A 23,351-nucleotide genomic window follows, 5' to 3' on the forward strand; every position below is an offset into this window, starting at 1 on the left:
TGTGCCTAGGAGGGCACTTGTAAAATCCCTGGGTATGTCAGGGCAGGTAGTGCAGCATAAGACAATGGACTAAAAGCCATCTAAAATGCTTTTGTTTTGTTTTGCAGAAGCTGTGTCTGCTTCTAAAAGACTGGGTGATCATAGATGATAGATTTTGTATCATACAGAAAAATTGCACTGTGTGGCAAGTTTGTTCACTCAGCTGTGGTGCTGCAAGCCTTCAGTGTGCTGCTGAGGTGATCTGAAGGTGACAGTGCCAAACACAGAGAAGCTGTTCTGGGTCTGTCCCTGCCAGGCTCTGTGAGAAGAGCTGGTTCTCTGCCCCCAAAATAGCAGTTACAGCCTCAATGCCAAACCCTGTCCTGACTTTGGATGTACGTACTGACATGGATTGAGTGCTGTTGTTCTGGGTTTTAATCAGGCTTTTAGTGTTTTAAAGGCACACTGCAACCAGAAATATTCTGTGTATCAAACTGAAAAGGCTGTGCATTAGAGGGAAATGGATTTCTGTAGCAGTAAAGTGAAGTATTAAAATACATGTTTGTAAGAGAGCTCTGGTTCTGCTTCCTTTGCAAATCCAAGTTCTGCATAGATTATTTTGGAACAGCTTTAGTGGAGTTGTCACCTCTTCCTGGCTAGTGTAGTTAACTTCTGCAGGAAGATGATAACCAGTGTCCCCTTGACTCAGCCAGTGTTGGGAAACCTTGACTGCTGGTTCCCAGGTAAAGTCAGTGCACAGGTGCCTTCCTGAGCTTGCAGTTGGCTTTGGCATTTTGCTGCTCAGCTCTATGAAGTTGCAAAAGGTTAAAAAAAAAAAGAATGAGAACCTTGTCAGTTTATGTTGCTTTTGCCGGGACCCATGAGTAGCTGTGAAAGAGCTGATAAAGTTGATGTTCCAGTTCTGACTGGAATTTGGAAGAGCATTTCAGGTTAGAACTTGGCCTGAAAGCAAATGTGTGGTTATAGAGAGCACTGTTGTCATGTACATCATCCCAAAATCTTTTACAATAAGTGAAATGTTAATTGTTTTCTGTTTGCTCTGCAGTCTTCTGGTGTACCAAAAGCTGTGCAATTATCTTTCCTTATTAAACGTTCAGCAGTGGGAATGGATGACTGTGTCCATGTTTGCTGTGCAATTACTGTGAAGTAATGGGAAAGCCTGCTGAGGGGTCAGTCAGCAAAAGCATCACTGGGAAACTGCATCTATGGAGCACGTGGGAGCAGAAGACAAATCTTAAATGTCTTTTGTGTTCTGAAAGAAGGATGGGAGGCAGCTCTTACAAACTTTGCACTGAGATCAGAGTCTAGGCAGTGAGTGCATTAATCCGTGGCACTGAGAAAATGTTTCTTTTCCTAAGATAACAAAGTTTGACAGGGCTGTTTATCTCCCTTAAGTTTCACAGGAGGTATGAACTCCAAATACGTTGTGCTCAGCCTCTTCTATCATTGTGCCAGATAATTCCTTTGTCAAACATCTTGCCCGGAGAGGTCAGGTTTTTAGCACAAGCCTTGCTCCTCTGTTCCTGCTCTGGTTTTCAGAGTGTTTTGCAGATGTGCCTGGTTTGTGAGAGGTGCTTTCTTCAGGGCAGCAGAGGTAAAATGAAGTTTAGAGCTGCTTGCATTTAAAAGACAAGGCAGCATCATGGCTGTGTGAACAGTTGGTGCTCTCTGACCCACAAAACAACAATTATTGGGAAGATGGAGTTTTTGGGGACGGTTCACATAGTTTTTCAACCACCTCACTGCAGTCTGGAGCACAAGTTGTGTGTTTTGAGGATTTTCCATTTGCAGTACATCACTCTCCCAGTGCTCTTGGTCTGGATCTGGCTGGTGGAGTGTCCTTAGTGATGTTGAGGCCACAAAATTGTGCTGAACATTTGCTATTTAAATTGAACATTTTTGCCTATCTGTAGCACAAGTTGTTTAAGCTGGCTTGAACCTTTACATTCAGGAGTGCCTGTTTAGGGCCATGGGAGCAGCAGCTCAAGAACCTTGGCAGCAGGAAAATCCTATCACCTTGTTTGAATGGCTTTCATTCAGAGGGAATGGAAGACCTGGGTCAACACTGAGTTCCTGACTGATTTAAAATCCCTGCTCTCATGTACTTCTTTTGAAGCAGTAAGCCACTATTTATTTGAGATGAAGTTTAAATTTAAAACCCACAATGTAAATTACTTGGGAAGGGATGTCATTTTGTGCACCCATAATGGCGATAAGCTGAATAAAACAATTGCAGGAAACTTATTTCTGGGGGAGAAGCCAAAGGAGGTATTTTAACCATGGCACTTTTATGATAACTTCTGGAGCTTACTCCTCTTACCAGAAAGATTATGGATGTTTGACTGGTACAATCAAAACCAGCTGGATTTGGGGAATTTTAAGGGGTTGGTTTTTAAAGCATTTTTATAAAAACCCAAGAAGTCCAATTAGTAGAATTCAATTCATAGGAGTTTAAAAATTAATGGTAACTTACCTTATGAAATATGGATCACTTGAGACCAAACTAAGAGCAGACATATGGTTTTGATTTTTTTTTCCCCTTTAAACACGGGCACGGTGCTAAGGCCAGACAACTTTATTTTCCTGATGCATTATAACCAGCTGCAGATGTTTTAGATGTTATCGCTTCTAAATGGGCTCTGACAAATGTCTCCTGGAAGCCAGCAGCTCTAAATATTACATACACTGTATGCTGAGGAAATGTTGAAAATAAAGTTTTAGGAATTAAATGTTCAGTGTCTGAATCAAGAAAATTTACTTTCTGCCTTTCTCAGGGGGATTTGCTAGCTGAAAACATTCTTTTGTGAGACAGGCACAGATGTTAGTCAAGACACACATGGAGACTGGAACAAATATTGCCACAGATGGCTTTGCATGGTGTTATTTACTGGCTCTCTACTGCTAATACTAGAAGGTGGACACTTGGAAAGGTACCTTAACATATAACTAAATGCTGACCTGGAATTTTTAACAGGTGTACAGCTATTCAGCATTAAGGCAAAAAAAAAAAAAAGGAAGTATTTACTGAAGCATATGGAAATGTGTTTTGTGCATCTGTGAGCTGAGAATGGCCCTCTTATGAAAACTTGTGATATTTCACTTACTCTGTTCAAGATTAAATAGTTTTAACTAAAGTTTTTTTGTGCTTTTTGTCTTTTCTGCATAGCTTTGAATCCTTTGAATCACCCAGAAGGACATTTTCACATATATATGGGATACAAAACGTTGCTTCTGTATCAGATGTGTGGCTTTCTGGGGGAAAAGGGACCATATGAATATTGACATGGGAATTGCATCTGATGTCCTTGACTTGCAAAATTCAGACAGCTTGATTCATCGCTGCATAAACCATCCACATTCATTTTTCCATACCCTGGGAGAGAGTGGGAAAATATCTGTGCTTTGCTGTAGACACCTCATTACTATGTGATTCCATATGCAGCTCTCAGAGTTCTCAGGTCAACAGGGGGGGAAGGAGGTGTCCTGAGGGGACAGGCTCAGTGACTGAAGGCTGAAAACTGGGCAGTAGAAATACCTCTTCTGGCAGGGATGTGCTAAATAGGCACTACGTCTGATAGGGCTTGTTCGTATGTTAGCAGTTCACCAAGTAATGGTGGTCCTTGAAATTTTGTTGGGAGTCTTGCCAAAAATCTTTGTGGAGTTTTAAAGGAAAATGGGGATTGCTGAAGTGTTATCAATAACTTTTTCTTTTTGTGTGTGTGTGAGAGCCGTTTTGGTAAAAAGGTATTTCAGAACATGGTATGTACTTATGTGTATAAAAGGTTAATGATGCATTTAGTTTGTACCACACAGGGTGACCAAAGGGAATCTCCTTGCCTGTCTGTGTTACCCCTAAAGAGCCTTGCTCCAGCTTTGGTCTGGTTTAAATATAAGCCAGCTTGTGCTCACTGGAATCCCTGGAGTCTGCCTGGCACTGGGGAGCAATTCCAAGAGCAGATTAGGGCTGGAAGCATCAATGGGTAAGTGCTGGAGCAGGGACCTGCATGCTTTGCTGGGAGGGACATGGCACCGTGCCCTGGGTGGGAGCAGAGCCCAGCAAATGCAGGTCTAATGATTTGGATTTTGCTATTTCACATTAGTGTTTAAAACTGCTTAGATATAATCCCCCCAGCAAATCTCTCCATGCTCTGGGATGGTGAACATTGGCTGCTGCACGCTGGTTTTTAAGTATGAACTGGTTACACTGAATTCTTGTCCAGCTGAACAAAGGCTCTCTCTGGTGCCTGGCAAAGAGGAGAAGTTTTCATGTCTGATTCTGTTTGTACAGGAGCATAAAATGGGTCTTTGTATCAACATGCTATAACAAATGAAACATTCAGACAGAGGTTTGGTTTGATACTTGCCAGTTGTGTGGTGCCTCTGGAAAATCACAGAATGTATGTATAAAATCCTTGGCAAGGAGGAGAACTTGCACTGAGTTCAGAGTCCAGAGCTACTAGTTGCATGTGTTGAGTTGGACATTTTTCTTTGGCTTACAAATCATTACTAAGAAAGTTTATACATTGAAGGTTGATGTTCATAATATGAATATTTTCTTAGTGGTTGCTCACCTGAGCCACAAAGAAGTTTCTTCCTCCAATCACCCAGGATATTTCCACCATCTCTTGAGCTTGCTCTGGTGTCATGCCACAACTCCATCAGAAAAAGAATCTCAAAGCTAGTATGTGCCCCTCAGCTGCAGCTGTCTCAACATAATTATGCTGAGAGGTCCCTTTTCTCCACTGCGTGTGGAGCCTGAATCCCTCACATTCCAGATTAAAAGACAACCCACAGTTCATTTTCTGAAACATCAGTCAAAAGCACACAGTATTTTTGTGCAGCTCTCAGAAGATTGATCTGAATACTCTGAAATCCATAGAAGCTATGAACTTTGGCTTGCATCTTCTTAAGGAAAAGAAAATGATCCTACCTTTGATGGAATCTAGCAGAAAGTTGGCTTCCATTTAACTTGAAGGAATTTGGGGTGGTTTCTCCTCTCTGTGGTCTGAGTGGAATATCTTGGCTTGTTTGAAATAACTTGCTTCTGAAAAAATGCATTTAAAGGTATTTTGGAGGTTAAAGTATTTGATTTTCCCATGTCACTCATCATGTACTGTAGTTTCTTCAGACTTTCCCCCTCTTGGAGGAAATGTTCAGCTTACTGCAGTGAGAGCTGCTGCAGGAGTTCCAGACAGTCAGGAGGGTTCTTACAGAGGATAGAGGATTAAGTGATGAAAGCTTTTATAACTACATGAGCATTGGGCTGGTTTTGGTGTTTTGGGTTTGTTTTTTTGGTTGTGTTGTGGTTGTTTTTTATTTTGGTTTGGGTTTTTTTGTTGTTGTTTGTTTGTTTTGTTGGGGTTTTTTTATGCAAAGGTCTTTCTGAAGCTTGCAAAGAAGATTAAATAGAACAGTGTTACTGTGGAGTTGTTGTTTAATCAGGCTCTTCTTTGACTGTCACTGAGATTAAAAATGTTAACACAGGCTTGATGCAGTTCTAGAAACTAAAGCAAGTGCCTGTTTAGAGTTCTCTATAGGGAAGGTGGCTTAAATTGCAGCAACTAATTAGATTCAAATGTTTGGAGATGTTAAAATAGGTGTACTAAACAGACAAATGTGTGGAATTTCTCACCTACTAATAATTATTTATTGATTCCTTTAAGGCTGGCACTGAGGTTTCCCTTCTCTTTTGACAGAAGCAGCTTTCTGCTTGAAAAGGTTTTTAACCTCTTTGGTTTGATAAGCCTAAAAGTTAGAGGGAGGTGGAGACTATACATGTTCCTGTATAAGGAAGTCTGAAAGAGTTTTGCTTTTTTCGTGTGGGTAGAGATGGCAGGAAGAATAATAAATTAATTGCCTGAATGTGCTCAGCTGCCTGAAAAATAAGTGTCCAGTATCCAGGGCCTTTTAAGGAGGACTTTGACAGGGCTTGTCTCAGTAATAGAGGCAATTTGATGATCTTGCCCCCATCTTCCAGTTTACTTTCCCCTCCACTGTGCTGGTACGGCCCTGGATGGGGACTTACTGCAGCCAGATCGATGAGAAAAGCTGGATTTGAGACAAGAAAAAAGCCTTTAAACTGAGCTCTGCTTCCGAAGATGATGAGTGTAGAACAGCAGTGTACTTCAGCAAACTGGTTTTGCTCAGCTGTGTAGAGTAAAAAGTCTGTTGGTCTCACCCCTTCAAGGCATTTGCAAGGATTTACTTCAGACCATGGACAAAAGTGTCAGGACTTATCAATCTAAGATTAGCTTTACTTGAAAGTACAGAGCAGGCTTGAATTTTGTTTTGTTATGCAAATTGGACACTAATTCCACTGAATTGCATGAATCTTCCTTTTTACTTTTTGGCAAGATTGACATCTCATCATTACAGTAATGTTATGGTCCTCCCTCCTGTTAATGTAATTTGTGAAAATCCAGTCCTATTTAGGCTCTTCTGAGCAGCTGTCCTAAATGGGATTACTGAAACATAGACATTTATCTGAGCTTTTTGCTTTTATAATTCATAATAGTCAACTGCTCTGGCTTAGGCTTTTTGGGATGGTGAACTTGTCTTGCCTCTTTGCACAGTGGTAAATTTATGGAAATACATAAATATTTCCTAATCTGGAAGCATCATGTAGACACTAAAATCTCGATGTCTCTTTGCTTACTTCAAGTTTCAGAAGCTGTTCTTGGAAATAAAAAAGACTAGTTCACTTTATGTGTGGCCTCTGGAGTGTTTTGTAACATGAGGCATGGGAAAGTAGGTCTGGTTGAAGTCATCTGTGAAGAAATACTGAGAGAGAAGTGGCACTTCTCTCTGAGGTAGATACTGAGGAGGGGTGAAAGTGTTTCCTTGCTCTGTCTGCGTGGTGGAGTGAATTTAGATGCGTCTGAAGACCACTCTGGTTGGCATCTTGCTGTGAAATGCCAAGGCTGACTTTTAGTATGTGTTAGATATGAATTATGAAGTGATCTGGGTCCATATTCAGTGTGCATCTCTTAATAGCATAAAATTATTCAAAGTTGACTTGTTTCCATGCATTAAATGTCTGGCATATTTATGATTCTCTTGCCTTTCTATGAAAGGTAGCAACTTCCACATCTAACATTTCACTTGTGTTTTGGGAAGGCAGTTGCTTTTCTTTTATTTTTTTATTTCTTTTTTATATTACCTTAAAATATGTAGCTTGTCTCCCAGTGATCTTGCATGTGCTGACACCCAAAACTGGCACTGTTATGTAATGAATTTGGGATTCAGAGTAATGTTCCTGGGCAAAACACACTTGCCATTTAGCATCAGGTTTCATGATCTCATGGGGAGAGACTGCTCACAGGATTAGGTGTGGCTGCCTGTGGTTTGGGCTAAATAATCTGCCTGCTGACTAGTGCTAGTTTTGGTAACCAGTGTGGTGCTTTTTTCCCCTGAAGCTTGACAAGCACCTGTACTGCTGCAGTCCCACCTTCACTTAAAGCCATCTTTCTTACCACAGCCTGTCTCATCCATGAATCCTTACCCTGAGAGCAGCACTGCACAGGGGATGTTTTCCACAAGAGGTTAGTTGATTAAATGCTATGACAAATTATTACAGCTACTTGAAAGCTTCTGTCTTCAATTTTACAGTGTCAAGTTACTTAAGTGCCAGCACTTTCCAGCTGCCTTTTGTCAAGGTCACTGTACATGGCTCACCTGTAAACATGTTCTCTTCCCTGGGAGGGGAGAACAGATGTTTCTGCCTCCAAGAGATGCTCCAGGCACTTACTGCAGGACATGGTCAGCAGGCTGTCAGAAGCAATCTTTATGGGCAGGCTGGTCTTTCACAAGGAGATGTGTTTACAGAGCATGAAATGAACATTTTTGCACAGAAGCAAATAATTGCTTACAACGGAGACTTTAGTAGCAGATTTGAAGCTTGAATGATCATTAGTAAGGTCAGCTGGAGCACACATGATGTCCATCTCCTGAGCAAAGTCATTCAGGACTTTTTAGTTGTTCTTTTGTGCTGAAAGGTTTTAAGACATTGTAATATTCATGCCATGAGCTTGTCACTTTTGATAAAAACTTATGATAGGCTGTGTTGCTACATGTGTATATGTAGTATAGTTTCTTCAAAATCATTCTTGAATGGAAAGCTATTTTTTGACTTGCAAGAAGAGAGGAATGAAGCCCATGCCCATTTTCTCAGTCTTAAATTAATATTTAATAGTATTCCAGCATTGGCAGGGTTTTTAAGATTCTCTGCATGAAGTGTGTGTGAAACAGGCTGTTGTCACAAGCAAAAGGGATCTCTGTGGAAGCTTTCTGTGGTCAGGAGATGGGTCTGAAGGGCAGCAGCTCTCAGGCAGTGTTGGGTGCCCCAAAATGCTCTGGTTAATGCTCTCACTCCTCAGGTCAGAGCTCTTTCTTGGGCAGTAATGAAAAATGGTTTCCGAAGAATGGCTATTGGCAAAATTAACCAGATTGATTCTTCACTGATGACACAGATCAAGACTTGAACTTCAGTCTTCTATGGTAATAAGACCAGTTCATCATCAGTAATTGCATCTCTTTGTTCCCAGCAGCTTCTTCAGCCTCCTTACTCTCCTGCAAGGTCACTTCCTCACTCAACAGATGTGCAAGTCTGGCAGAGCATTTAAAAACCACAGAGCTTGAAGGAGATGAAGTTTTTGTTAAAGCAGTTCAGTTTGATTGCAGCTCACCACGTCACAGAATTGAGAAAGTCTGACTGAGGTTAACTGTGAGTGCAGACAAACGTCAGAGCAGAGGGAGCCTCTCCTCTCTGCACACCACAGTTGGAATTGCTTAAGGCTTGCAGGGCTCCATTTTCAAGACATCTGTGCTGCTTCAGGGAGGGAAAAAATTGCCAGTGTCACAAAGGCTGTTCTGAAAATGTCTTTAAAATGCTGTGTGTTACACCCATGATCTTCCCATTGCTTTTCTGTAGGACATCGTTCTCCAGAGGGCAGTGACCCTTCTTCCTTCATTCCCATTGTGCAGAGCAGCATTAACCATAACCCCTTTCAGCAGAGTTATCCTTGTCTGTGCTGAAAGCCAATGAATGTGGCTCTTAAAAGGAACATCTGAGCATTGCCTGAATACTTCCAGAACAACTGTCCTTGAGTCCAGGGAACACACAAAATCTAGGATACAAGTTGTGTCTCACTCCCTGTCCCCATTAAAAGGAGGCTTTAAAATAGTTTATGCTGCTCTGTACAAGGCTGAACAGACATTCACCTTCAGAGTTCCTCCAAAGAGCTGAAGTGGAGCTCCCTGTGTGAGCTGAGCAGCCAGCATTGTTTTGCCAGTGCTGTTTTTGCCATGAGGTGTTACACCATAAATTTTCAGAGGACTCCAGAGAGATGAACACACAATGAATTAGTCAGGCCCTCTGTAACACGACCTGCTAATAGCCTGCCCTCTCTGAAACAGTCCCAGCAGTGGGAACTTAATTCTTTTTTCCTGTTTAATGAGACTTGGTAGAACAGACACCTAAGCAAATCTAAGGGGTTTGTAGCTGTCATTATCTGCTGCATCTCATGTATAACCATGCATTTTATTTCTTTATTGATTTTTTCCCCCCTTTTTGTCAGTGCTTTAGCAGTATTCTTTCAATATGGAGCAAGACTCATAAAAATACCAGATATAACACATTCTAGTCAAATTGGGTGCTTCTTTATTCTGGTATGAGAAGCTACAAAAACTGTATTTCAGAGAATGTCCTGCTGTATAGCAATTTTTCTCAGTCCCATGGAGCTTCATTACAGCGAGGTCAGACTATGCCGTAGAGAAGAAAATTTATATTTTATCATAGGGCTAACTTCTATGCTCTTGTAATGACCCTGAAGGACAGTAAATGCTCTAAATAATTCAGCTTCTCTGGAATTCAGTTCTACTGTGCTATAGGAGCTAGAATAGATCTAGGAAAATAGAAAATATTGTGGTATATTTTAATGTGATGCCTAAAGGGTGCTTATGAGGATATTTGCTGCTATAACTCTATCCAGGAAGTGGACATGTAAAATTTCAGGAATTCAGTGTATTCTCAAGGGAAAGAGCTCCCTTAAGATCCTTGTGGTGAAATGAAACTCCTCAAAGTCGAATTGCCTCTTGGCCCAGGATGGAATATATTAATTTCTCTCTCTTCATAATTCCATGTGTGGTACTTCTAATTTCATGTCTTGGCCTTTTCTTTGCAGCTGTGTGGAAAAGTGTGAGGGCTATTTGTAATGCGTGCCTTTCCTTTTCTGCCCAGTCATCTCTGCCCTCATCAGCATCCATTATTTTGCATTTTTCTGCGTGTGATGTTTTTGTAAATATCTCAGGATGAAATTAGCTTTTTTCAAACAGCAGGACAGAGCTCCATACAGTCATGATGATAGAACAGCTGCTGAACAGCTGCATAAAAAAAATCATTGAGGTCTCACATTTGTGAAGCTGATGTCTTCTTTACCCTTTGAATTGTATCCTAAATTTTTGATGCTTTTTTCTGCGGCCAGGACTGCTTTTGAATTTTAATCCCATTCTCCAGTTAGCGACATCAGCAGATTTAACAAGCCTGTTTTCCATTCCAGTATTGAAATCGATAGATAATTTTACAGGCTCTAGAAAGATCCTGGCAAAGATTGTTTTGACACATGACCTGAATGTTTGCATCAGAATGTGTAAGTTTTGATTAGATTTAAGTGAATTCCAGTTTGGATATTAACAATAACAAGACTCAGCATGCTCAGTTTTACATCACTGAGTGACACCTCTCTTTTCTCTCCTGTCTGCCTGGTCTGCTTGTTTCTTCCCTTTTAATCCTGACACTGCTGTAGTTAGCAGCAGTTTGTCACTTTTAAGATGACATCCAAAAGTGATTTGTCACCTTTTAGCCATATACAATGTTTTGGTGTCTGCATCCCCAGCCCTGCTCTTCCTCAATTCCCCAGAAGTGTTCAGCATCTTTCAGTTATTGGAAATACTATCTGCCTTCCACAGGCAGCCTAACACTGTCAACCAGCTTCTTCCCAGACCAAATGAATTTGTTTTTCCACCCAAACCAGGCTCAGTGGTCACTACTGGAGGGCATCTCTAGAAGGGACTTGATCCTTTCCTGGCCTTGACTCAGCCTCACCTCGCCCCAGGGTGCAGACGTGGACAGTTCAGCCTTGGGCTGGCATAAAGATTTGTGATATTCCTAATTCCCTGCAGTGTTTGAAAGGGATGGAGTGAAGCCTCGTGAGCAGCTTGCTCGGGAGAGGAGTATGAAACTTGGGAAGCGTGAGGAGATGATGCACACACGGTGCCCAGAACAGGAGTGCTGCAGGGAGCTCTGCCAGCTTTCCCTGGGGAGAGGGTGCCAGACGCTCTCCCTCGCTGGGTACGTGTGCTTGGCACCTCAGCTTTTAACTGCTGAGAGGCCTCTGAACATTTCTCTAAATGCAAGTTATTTTTAAGGTGCTGAGCACTTGTCCATGTGATAACCTACCCTGAGTGGTTCCTGGTGGGTTTTTTAGTCCAGAATTGTGTGATATGTGTGTTCCCTCCATCATTTTTGCCACCCATCAGTGGTGACCTGGTCTCCTAGAAGAGGTTGATGACTGAATTTGGGATTTTTGTGCAATAACTCTGATCTTTGAGAATTTGGGAATTTTGTGCGTTTACTGGGTGAGCAACAGTTAAATAACTCCTTGGGAAGAAGAGCCCTGTTTAATGTTTCTTTTCAGTGCTGATGTTTTCAGTTTAACATTTAATATAACACTGTCAAGAAGCATCAAGTTTGCCAGGAAGGTGGTAAGGGATTCACTTTAAAATCTTTAAATAGCTAAAAGGGAAATAGGAGTATTCTGTTGATGAAAGCCAGAAAATTGTGGTTTTGCTGCATTGCTGCTAAGAAAAAGCTGTGCTGAGAGTGATGCTGTTGGTGGGAATCAGGCAGCAAACCTGTTTTGGAGCACCACCTGAAGTAATAGTAATAGTTTAGGGAAAAAAAATCTTTTTTTTTCAATAAACTTAAGCTGTCAAAGTGGTTGTTGATTTCCCCATGTCTGCAAGGCAAGTGAGCAGTGTCAGCTCTGAAGGTACTGCCTGAAGAGTGGAGAATCAAACAGAAAAATGTTTGTGGTTCTTTTTGCTTTGTTGGCATTAGCAGGAACTGTTTGGTTCAAGATATGTGGTTATGTAGGCAGGCTAATTGTTCCTAGAGATAAATGGGGGAGGAGTTCACTCTGAAAATATCCGTAGGCCTCTTGATGCCTTAAGTTCTCCCTAAAATCCTTTTGGCTGAGTATTTATTGTGCCAGCTGCCTGCATTTCCAGGGACAGTTTAGGGTTAAGCTGCAGTCGTGCTCTGCTGAGCGAGGTGAGCTGGCAGAGCAGGTCTGGGGATCATTCCTCTGTTGGTGGATGCTGTTCATGAATGTTCTGCCATGCTCTGGTTTTGGGTCTGACTCTTCCACAGTCAGATTGTGCCTCCTCTCAAATATCTGGCTAGAGATACTTCATTAATTTTATGTGTAACTCCTAATGATGGGTCAAGGCTCAATGAAAAAACCTAAAATACAGATTTTATTTTTTTTTTCGTAGTAGCTTTCAAAATTCAGGGAAGAAACAGTTTCTAAGCATGATATGCAGCTTGCTGTGGGAAGCACTGTGCTGACATAAAACACATTCTCAGTACCTGGCACACAACAACGTGGCAGCTACAGTTCCTATTCCAGTTTTTGAGTCATATCTGTCACGTAGGTTTTGTATGGCTTGAATATATTTTTCCATAGCGCTGAACATTGGGTCTTTTTTTTACCTTTTTGGAGATTTCAGAAGAGCAGTATTAACCTTTCTGAAGCCAGTGTACTGTGCTTGCTGACAAATCTTTGCCCCTCACCAGGCATCAAACCCTCCATAATGTGCCCTTGAATTTTGTTTGTGTAAGTTTGGCAGCAGCCCATTTTCCATGAGGAAAGGTAAATATCTGATCTACACTGTCAGCTGTTGCAGACTGCAGCAGCTCTCTCAGGCTTATGGATGCCTTATGGTGCTCTGCCTGCTTTTTTGGGCAAAATCCTGAGCGTTTCTGTTTACTATTATGAACTATAACTGTTGGCAAGCTTTCAAACTGCCTCGCTCATCTTACCTCAGAAAACATGTTCTAGTGCAGTCTCGCTTGTGCCTTTATCACAAAGTGCAGACTGTCCTGGTAGTATACTTTGCACATTGGTAAGTGCCCAAAATTTAAGTGTTTTTCTCTTGAAATGTCTCTCTCTGTGGAAAGTACTTAGAACTCTTTTGAATGTCTAGCAGCTAAATTTTGTCCTGTCCTTGATTCAAAGATTACTGGAGCATAAGCACCCTTATCTTCTTTTTTTTTTTATTTTTCTTTTTTTTTTAATAATTTGATTTCTGTTTTCATACCAATTGTGCCAGTTTATACCAGGACTTATAGCAGGGTTTCCCAAGGACACAGTCAGGTGGATTCTACTGAATGCAAGGCGCAATTTACCACGTTTTATCATTCAAAGAGTTATAAATGCTGTATATTTTTTCCTGTAAACTGAACAAGTCAAATTTGCAGTCACACGTTTGGCTGCAGCGTGTCCACATAGGTCCACCTATGTGCAGCACCACCTGAGCTGTCATCTTGTATTGGTTGAGTGCTGGGAATTTCACCTCTGTGTAGTATTTCTGTCTTGAGGATATTCAGGATGCTCATTTTGATGTATTTTTAATGAGATTCCTGCTAATATTATACACGGTGTGCTTCTATGCTCGTGTATAAAATATTTGGAAGTTGTGTTCGTCTGAGCAGTCCTTGATTGGCTTAACATTCCTCTAATCTGGTCTGGAGTTTATAGCTCGAGTACAGGGAATTCACCAAAATGATGGAATTAATAGGTTTTCTGTCCTGCATTTTTACTAAATACTGATTATTTGCCTATTTTTGCATATGCAGCATAATCTGTAAGTCTTACTGGAAAGTCCGATTTCAGAAACAGTGCTCCAGAGTTTGCCCTTGTGGGAAGCCAGTACACCTTGTGGGCTGTTCAGCTGAGTTAAATGCATGTGGGTATCTGCAGACATGTGCCAGGTTCTGCTTCCAGTGGTCAGTTCTCAAACTGATCTCCACACCAGCTTGCTCCCTCCTTCTGTGAACGTAAGGCTGTGTTTAAGACAGCTCCAGCTAGCACTAGATTCTGTGCAAAGTGCTTCTCTCTGGATTTTATGCCCGAAGCTTCTGCCAGGAGTTGCAGTCCAAAACCAGCTCTTGGACGTGTGATAAAACACTAAATGTGCCCTGGTTCCTTGGGAGAGCTCATCTAGTTTTATGTTTCCAGCAGAAAGGGAAGGTGGAGGGGTGGGAGCTCTGATCTTATTTGGAATGGCAATTGAGAAGTTACTTTTGTCTGCATCTTAATTTTGTGTGTTTGTTGTCCGAGCCCCTCCTGCTGTTGTACCTCAGGCGAGGTGAGGAGGGGATTGTCTCCATCAACCAGAGGCCAGCCAGGGCATGAGATACTCTTTGGGAATTTTATAGGGTGTTGCTGTATCTTAGAGCAAGGTGAAAGAAATGTCCCTATTGCTTGAGGGGAAAACAAGGTGGTTTAGCCCAGCTAAATGCCTGCAGGAGCTTATTCCACAGTGTTCAGCAGATTCCTGAGACAGGCTCAGAGTGGGAGGTGGAGCAGTTCTGTAGATGGAAAGGGCTGTAAACGTTCTAGTGAGCAGAAAAGATGAAAAAAGCTGTTGTGGGCAAATGAATTCTAAAACTAGGCCAGCTGGGGTTTTGACAGCTGAAAGCAAAGTCTGAGACTGAAACTGCTGTGCTATACAAGATGTGCTTAAATTCAGGGAGGGGAATGCTGCTTGGTGCTCTGTGCTGACCTTAGAAGGTGCTGTGCCTCTGCAGGCCTGGGCTGAATTAGTCAAACAGTGAGTTCAGAACAGCAGACATCACAAAACTATAATATTATATCTAAAGGTAAGCAAAGAACAAAGTGTGAGGTGTTTGGCAGAGATGGATGACTAAGCTGGATGTTGTGTCACTGTCCTCAGCTGATGTCTGCAGACTTTAATCCACTGATGATCCAGGACTTTTTGCAAGATGAATTTTTTTAAGGGATTTTCAGCAGTTGATGTTGAATAAAACTTGTTAACTGAAGGAATTTAAAGGGAGGGGGGAGTTTAATTTTAAACAAGTACTGTTCTAGCACTTGATCCAAAAAAACTTACTGCATTAAAAAGCAGAGTCAGCTGAAAGCAGCAGGCTGTTTTAATCTCAAACAAGTACTGTTCTAACACTTGATCCAAAAAACTTACTGCATTAAAAAGCAGAGTCAGCTGAAAGCAGCAGGCTGTCCCATCCACTGAGGAGCTGGTGTTCTGCAAGGAACATATTCTTTAATAGCTCTACAACTCCCAAATGTCCCTGCACAAAGGCTCTGCTTTGTGCCTTTCTGCACTGATCCCTTCAGCTGTTCTGGTCCAGCTGTGGTTTCATTCTCTGACATGGGGTAAGGACTGATCCAGGAGTGCCCACAGTGATCTGGGGCTCTACTGCTGAAGGAATCAGGATATTTCCATGCTCCAAAGCTTGGCCTCCTCAAAAGCAAAGCAGAAATATGAATTTCAGTATTACTGATGTTACAGGTGGGAAAGAAAATGATGGCCAAGGTATAGCATTCTGCAGGAAAAATTCAGGTCTGGTTCAAACCTGTTGCTTGGATGTGAGTCCCAACAAGCTGTGAAGATGAACTTGGCTTTTTTGTCTTTGAAAGCACTTAAAAATTCTCCATGATGGGGTACCATTTAGTCCTGCGTTGCCTTATAATAGTTCCTGAAATGTTGAAGGTATGAATTATGTTAATGTACCTTTTAAATTTTTTATGGACTGAAATAGCTTCAAAAATTAACCTTTTGAAAACACTTGGGTAGATCACACAACAGGCTTTTAGCAGCCTTTTTTTCCAGTAGTGTGCTGCCTCCTGTTCCAGTAAATGAGAAGCTGTGATTGACTGAGGTTGTGCTCAGCTTCCTGACCCAGGAGCAGCCTCCAGCTGATGCTGGTGATATTTTTATTTTTCATTAGCTCATCTGAAAGTCTCAGCTGTTTTCCTGCCAGTAAAAAGGATGGAGTCTGTGCTGTAAGTGCTGTACCAGTTTGTTGTTCAACACTTGCTGATGGAGCTCTGACAAACCAAAAAGAGAATTTACTTTCTTCGTGGTGCAATAACACTTGCTATCTATTTATTTATTAAAGGGTTCCTTACATTTGGCATGGATGGCCCCATGATCATTAAAACCTGAGTTTGCTGCAGTGAGAGGGAGGATTCCTCCTGGATCTGGCTTCCCTCTCATTTTGCTTCCTGAAACACCTCAGGTACTGCAGGTTTTGGAAGAATGGAAAGAATCTGTCTGTAGATGTTTTCTCTTTGTGCTCTGCCATGTCACAGAATGTGACAACTGGGTTGTTCCCAGGTGTGTGCTCTTGAGTGCTCCACCGAGTTCACCTCAGGCTGCAAGTTCCTTTAATAAACAGAGGAATGGTTCTTATTTGCTGCTTTCCCTTTCCCTCTTATTTTTCTTGAATTATTTTGGCATCTTCTACATCTTCTTGGAGGATATAAGTGCAAGACAGACTTGCTGAGGTGCTGGGTTAAATGAAGAGGTCTGGAGTGAAGCAGATGCCCTGTTTGACACTGTCCCCAAAAATCATGGGTCTGATTATAGCTCTTTGGTTTGAAAGAAAATAATAAATCAGCAAAACAAATGTTGGAAGAGGGTTTGAGATCTGTACAGCATTATGGTTAACAGAAATGCTTCAGCAAATCTCTTTTCCTCATGTGTAGAAAACTCTTGGCTTATGTCTCGATCCACACTTCTTTTCTTTTTTTATTTTGGCTGCAGCCAGGCGCACTAAATAGTGATTAAACAAAAAATTAAAATTCTGTTTTTGTGCATTTGGCGTTTGAACGCTGATCAATTGCTTTGGCTGCGTGTTAAGTAACAGTGTGGTAGACAACAGAAGGGGCTTATTTACAGCAATCTGTCTAAATCCATTTTCAATGTATTGCTTAATATGCCGTTCTACTTTAGTTCATTTTCAGTTTTTAAAAAATGAAAGCTGGAAACAGGCAGGAGAACAGTTTAAGATATTGCTGGAGAAGTAATCACTCCTTAGTGGTAAACAACTTCCAGTTCTTAAGGGAAGGAAAATGTGCTTGAGCTGAAACAGAACTTATGGGCTTGTTGGAGGAGTGACTGGATGGAATTCAATTGTTGGTGCACTTATATAGCCTGACTAGATGATCATAATGAAACCTTCACGCTTTAAAATCTGCTTTTTACATGATGTTTACAATTGACTATTTAAAAAAACAGCAATATTTTTGCAAAATGGGAAATTGACACAGAGCAGAAGTGAAAATTGCTGACCTCTTTTATAGGGATAGAAGTCCACATCCATAATGTGAATTTACCCTGACCATTCAGAATTGACAGCTCCAATGTTCAAACAATGGTCACTGCATTCCACAGATAAAATGCACATAAAGGGAGGATGTGGTGGAGGGTTTGGACAAAAATGTTCTACCTCCTGCTATGCAGTTAGAGTTGATGAGAAATTAGGATGAGAGTGTAAATGGAGATGAAATACAGCATTACATGTATGACATAACTCCCATAAATGAGATGCTTGTTTAAGAGTTAAAGCAAAAATCAGTCCTAGGAAAGTTGCTGTGTTTTGCAGATTGCTCTGATATCACAGTCTAGAGCATTTGTTGAAGGAGTATCATCAAGTTATGTAATTTGCATAATTGAGTCAAATCCCATGCAGCATCCCTGAAGGAAACCACTAAAAAAAGCAACATTCTGGTCCCTGTATGCTGTGTCTGGATTTCTGGAGCCTCAGACATCTTTTACAAAGAGGGTGGTGGGGCGGGAAGCAAGAAAGAATGAAAAGAACTTCCAAAATCACATCAGTGTCAGCAACCTGCCCATCTTCCCCGTGACAGGGACTTTGAGGACATTTGTGCACATCCTCCCTCTGCCCTTGGTGGCATCGTGCCTGCAACCTTACACACAGCTCTGCTAAGAGTGATGGCATGAGATGACTGCAGTCAAGGAAGGGGAAGGCAAGTGTTTTATAGTTCACACTGACTTTTTTTGGTGGTCTGCTGAAATGAAGTTGGTGTTGAAAGTGGGGTTTTTAACCAGAAAGAGGATGCTGATCTGGCTGCTGCAGCTGCACCTTCCCTCCAGGGCTGTGTGGATGGTGAGGGCTGGCAAGGTCACCGAGGCAAAGACACTGATACTCCTTTTCTAGCACTGCAAGTCACTTCAAAATTAATGTTTAGACACTGTTGACACAACTTGTCAGTGACTCACAGCAGACTTTTCAGTTATGGTGTTTTAACAGTGACCTGCAAAACCAGTGTAAGCATTGTATGTTTGCTTGCAAGGGATACACTAAGGAATATTGTAACCTCTTAACATTTACCCAAGCTGACTTAAATGTAATGGAGGACTCCAGTGTTGGATGAACTAAGGTAACTTCTCTGCCCAAGACCAAAAAAAGCTGCAGAATGCAGCATGTCTGCCATGACCTGGAATTGTGTCTGCCCTTCAGGATTCTAAAAGCCACTTGGAGTTTATGCTGATCCAGCAGAGGTTCATGTTTTGTCCTGTGTGAATAGGACAGTTTGGTGCCAGCTGTACAGGGCAGAAGCATCATGAGCTGTGCAGGCAGAGGAGCTGATAATGACTCACCCTGCACAGTCCTCATTTCATTTTGTCAGTGCCAACATGAAGAAGTGTTGATCTTTGTAAGTCTCCAGAGTGAGAGCTGTGCAGAGCCTGTTCCCAGCACTTCAGGATCAATAACTCTCACTCTGTGCACCTCTGAAGTCCCACACTGCAGTTCAGAAAGGTCTGAATAACTGATGTGTGTGCTTCATAGTTTTCCTTCATGCTAAAAGGGTACAAATTACTGACATGTGTGGCCCTGACAGGGTTAGCTTAACCCAGCACACAGATGCTTTTGTGTGTAAATTTTTCTGTGAGTGAGAGAAATACATCTGTGTGCTTGACTTTCTACTGTCCATCTGCCTGGTTGGTGCAGTGGGTAGTGCAGTGGCAGTCTCTGTGGGTTTTTTTTCTGTTTTTGTTTTCCTTTATTTTAGCAGCCCTGGAGGATGGTGTGCTGCTGCCTGCTTTCCCTCTATCTCAGGGTTTAAATTGCTTGCATTAGGTTGTTGCTTGCTCTGAGGATGTTTACATGCACATTGCTGACCCCTCTGAAGAATGGCTTGAAGCTGTGCAGAAGATTTACTTCCCTGCACACATTATCCTACACTGAGCACACAAACACAAGGATCAGTCCAGCCTGGAGCTTGGGGCTGCGCACGCTGAGCAGGGATGGCTGCAAAGCTTTTTAATGGCTTTTAGGCTGCTGCTGTGGTGGGACAGCTCTGTAATGGTGAGAGATGCTCCTCCTCACCCAGCCCAGTGCTGTGGCCTCCCTCAGAGGGTTCTGGAGACGTTGGTGTGAATCCTTTGGGGTGTATTTCAAACCTCTCTCCCGGGGGCTGTTGTGGAGGACAGCTCCAGATCCATCCCATGTGCATTTCAGTGTGTTTCAGAAGGAATGTGTTGTGGTTGTGTCCCAGCTGGCAGCTCACCCCCGCCGTGGGGTGGGGATGAGAACTGGCAGAGTTACAAGTGAGAAAACTCATGGGTTGAAATAAAGAGTTGAAAAAGTAAAGCAAAAACCCCACAAAGCAAAACAAACCAGGGAATCCATTCCCCACTTACCACGGGCAGGCAGGTGTTCAGCCTATCCCAGGAAAGCAGGGAAGATAAATGTCATCACTCCAAAAACCCTGCTTCCCCCCTCCTTCCCCCAGCTTTATGTGAAGGTGACACCACATGGTCTGGGATGTCCCTGGGGTCAGCTGTCCTGTGTCCCCTCCCAACTTCCCATGCACCGCCACCTTCCTCTCTGAGGGCAAAGCAAAAAAACCTTGACTCTGGGTAAGCCCTGCCCAGCAGCAACAAAAACATCCTTGTTTTATCAGCACTTTCCAGCACAAAGCCAAGTCACAGCCCCACACCATATCATGTGGAGAAAATTAATAACTCTGCCCAGCCAAAAGCAGCACACAGAGCCATCCCCATGGGTACCTGCAGCAGTGGACAGGTGTTTTCCATGGATGTGTTCAGAGGGAAGGGAGGTGCCTCTGCAGTTCTAGTTTTAAGATGCCCAAGTCCCAGAAAGAGATGGGATTTAGCAATGCTCTGTTAGACAGATTGGATGTCTGTTTGCTGGTGGGTCTGAGTTTTCCTCTTTTTCTCCAGGTTGCCTCAATTCCCTGCTCGCCTTGTTTGGGTTTGCCTTGGGGTGCTGGGCTCCCACAAGCACAGTGGGTGTTGTGAGGTTCAGAGTTGCAATGTGTGTTCTTCCTTCTGGATGCAGTCCCTGGACACTCTGGCCATGCTCTCCTCTGCAGTGCTGGGGGGGGTTTCCACAGCAACTGCTTTGAAGGGATTTTCACATGTTTAATCCCAGCAAATGGCAGGAGGGACAGTGGCATTGTCAGTGATTCTCCTGGTGTGTGCGTTCAGTCCAGAACACTATAAACAAGAGACAAGAGACCTAAAATACAGAGATTTCAGACCTGCCAGTTGTTCCTGTGCCCATAATGATACTTGTGCAGAAGGCTAGTGCTCAGAAAGTTGGCAAAACTCTCCTGGCAAGGAGATGCTCTGGCCTGTGAGAGCTTTCCAGGACTTTTCCTGGCAGAGGAGGAGACTGGTCAGTGAGCTGGCCTGGCAAAGAATTGTTCTTGTAAAACAGAGGCAAAATTTTACAGGATGGCAGTGTGCTGTAGTGTGGGTTATTTAGTGGGAATGATTCGAAAGGGTGGCATTATCACCAGGCAGGAATCCACAGGAGAACCATGGTGTTTAATGGGACAGCTGGAAAACCACAAGGCAGGTTAAGCAAATTAGTTTGATATTTATGTTTGGTGAGTCGAGGTGAGCCCTTGCATGACAGGAGTGTGTGGTTTTTCACCAGCTCAGCTGCTCTGGGGCTGCACTTGCCTTCCCCTGCATGATGTGAATCAATAAGGCTTTTGCAGTGCCTCTCATGACTCCTCTTCCTTCAGCAAATGTGAGTCTCCATCCTGTGCAGTCAGAGGTGAGCTGGAGATGTTGGATTACTGGGGATCTTCATTTGCTCACTTGTTTTCAAAGCACCCGTGGCTTGAATTTCGGGAAGAACATAATGAAATAGAATCTCTAATTGGGTTCAGCAGCAAGAGTCTTAATAAATGACCTTTTAAATCTTATTTTGATTTTATTCAGGTGTGGTAGCATCTCATTAATAATGATCCTGCAATAGGTCTCCCAATACATCCTATTTAATTAACAAAAAGGCTGTAAGATGTATTGGATGTTTTCAAAATGAAAATGGGAGTTTTTAATAGATTCTCTGATTAAGAAATAATGTTCTGCATATGTGATGGTGCCTGGAAAAATATCACTTAACAGACACAGATAAAGTTCTGAGACAAGCAAAACTCACTTTCTCCCTCACCCCTTTCAGGCTAAAAGCCACTTGCTTGTGATGATCTTACCTTAAGGGAGATGTTTAATTTCCTCTTACAGGAAGGGGAGGCTGCTGAGGAAGGGTTTCATTTGTTGTGTATTTATTATATATCCAATTTTTTGTTTAAAAGGCACCATACGTGAGGCAAAAGAAAGACCTTTACTTTGCTGATGGACAAAGGAAAAAGGACTGGCATAACAAAGAAGCCATAAGGAGGGACTCTGAGCGTGTAGGTATGTAAGATTGCTATAAAAATGTTTTAATACAAATTGTAGCTTTGATTTTATTTGGTAGGCTGAGTGTAGAACAACATGTTCAGCTTTAGGGTCAAGGTGATGTTCTTGACGTGATGCAGCATTAAAGCCAATTCATCTGTTAATATTTTAACTGTGTTAATCCAAATTAAATTCCTTTTTCCTCAACTCCACAATAACTATTTTGAGGTGCAAATGTAACACTTAAAACTTGGTGGTTTTATGACAGGTGGAAAATTGATTTTTAAAAAACCTAGCCCCCTCTCCCAAAAATGGGAAATCGAGAAAGGAAGAATAAGAAGAATGTTCTGTAACATTCATGCAAGTCCATTCCATAATCTGGGGTTTGTCTTGCATTGCAAATAAGGCCCATTTTGAATGCCACAGCTTTACACTGATGTGTTTGCAAGGGCTCTGCCCCTCAGTGCAGGAGCACAAATCCATCTGTGCTGAGAATTCCAACAGTGCTGAGATATTCAAACCACATGGATTCTTCCCACTGTGAAACAAAAGGCATTCTGTAGGTCTTCCACAGCATTGCCAAAACCCTTCATCTGTTTCTGGTGTTAGGAGGAAGACTTTTACCTTGGATTTGCACAGCCGAGTGGTTTGTAGCAAAACTGCTTATCAGATAAAATTGTTAAATTGGCATGGTTGACCTGGTGCTAAATGACACAGAGTACAAAACTCATAAAGTAATGTTCAAAGGACTATAAGATGCTCTTTTTTTCTGCTATATGGATTAGTTTCTGGCCCGTTAAGCACTAATTAGCAGCAATGATCTGTATTTGCTTTCTGTCTATCCACAGGAAATGGAGAACAGGGAAAACCTTACCCAATGACTGATGCAGAGCGAGTGGACCAGGCATACAGGGAAAATGGCTTTAATATCTTTGTGAGTGATAAAATTTCTCTGAATCGTTCCCTTCCAGACATCAGGCATCCAAAGTGAGTATACAGTTTGCATTTCTAGGAGTGAAGCTTTGCAAGCCCTAAATTACCACCTCTACAGGAATGTGTTCTTTTTTATGATGGTCTCTTGTACCTTTGTTCATAAAATCCAATCTTTGTACAGCTGGCTCCTGGTATTTCCTTAATAAAGGACAGTGTAAAGTAATTTTAGTGGGAAATAGAAGAGATCAAATCTGGGGGAAAAATTGTTTTTTGATTTCAAAAGACTTTAAATTACCACAAACTTACAACCCTGCTCAGAAGAAATCTTTAATGTAACCCAGAGATTCTACTTATGTTGGCCACTAGCTGGAAATGACCATTGAATACTCAGGAGCAGAAAAAGATGTGAGTAGCTTCACTCAACTATGTATGAAGAGTTTTACCAGGTTTATGGATTATTTTTGTGGACATCTTCCTCATAAAAGCAGCCTCATCAGGGTTTACAAGTAGAAATAAGTTCCAATTGAATACTGACTTTAGGGGTCATCTAGTTTTGGACAATATACTGTAAGATGGTGTTGAACTGGATTTTGGTTAAGCCAGAAGTTTTTCTCTTGTAAAAGTGCATCAGTTAG

At 42.0% G+C, this 23,351-nt stretch overlaps 1 protein-coding gene across 2 annotated transcripts in view; it reads left to right on the top strand.

The window, feature by feature from the left end:
- The window catches only part of GALNT10 (polypeptide N-acetylgalactosaminyltransferase 10), a 75,615-nt gene that overhangs the window by 16,151 nt on the left and 36,113 nt on the right, over positions 1 to 23,351 (top strand). For both annotated transcript variants that reach the window (XM_039701536.1, XM_039701535.1), the window contains exons 2-3: positions 21,699 to 21,801; positions 22,632 to 22,770. In XM_039701536.1, coding sequence (XP_039557470.1) covers positions 21,699 to 21,801; positions 22,632 to 22,770 — 242 coding nt within the window. The remainder of the gene's footprint in view (positions 1 to 21,698; positions 21,802 to 22,631; positions 22,771 to 23,351) is intronic.

This window comes from Passer montanus, unplaced genomic scaffold (genome assembly GCF_014805655.1).
Source record: "Passer montanus isolate IOZ18808 unplaced genomic scaffold, ASM1480565v1 scaffold15, whole genome shotgun sequence".
NCBI classification, from domain to species: domain Eukaryota; kingdom Metazoa; phylum Chordata; class Aves; order Passeriformes; family Passeridae; genus Passer; species Passer montanus.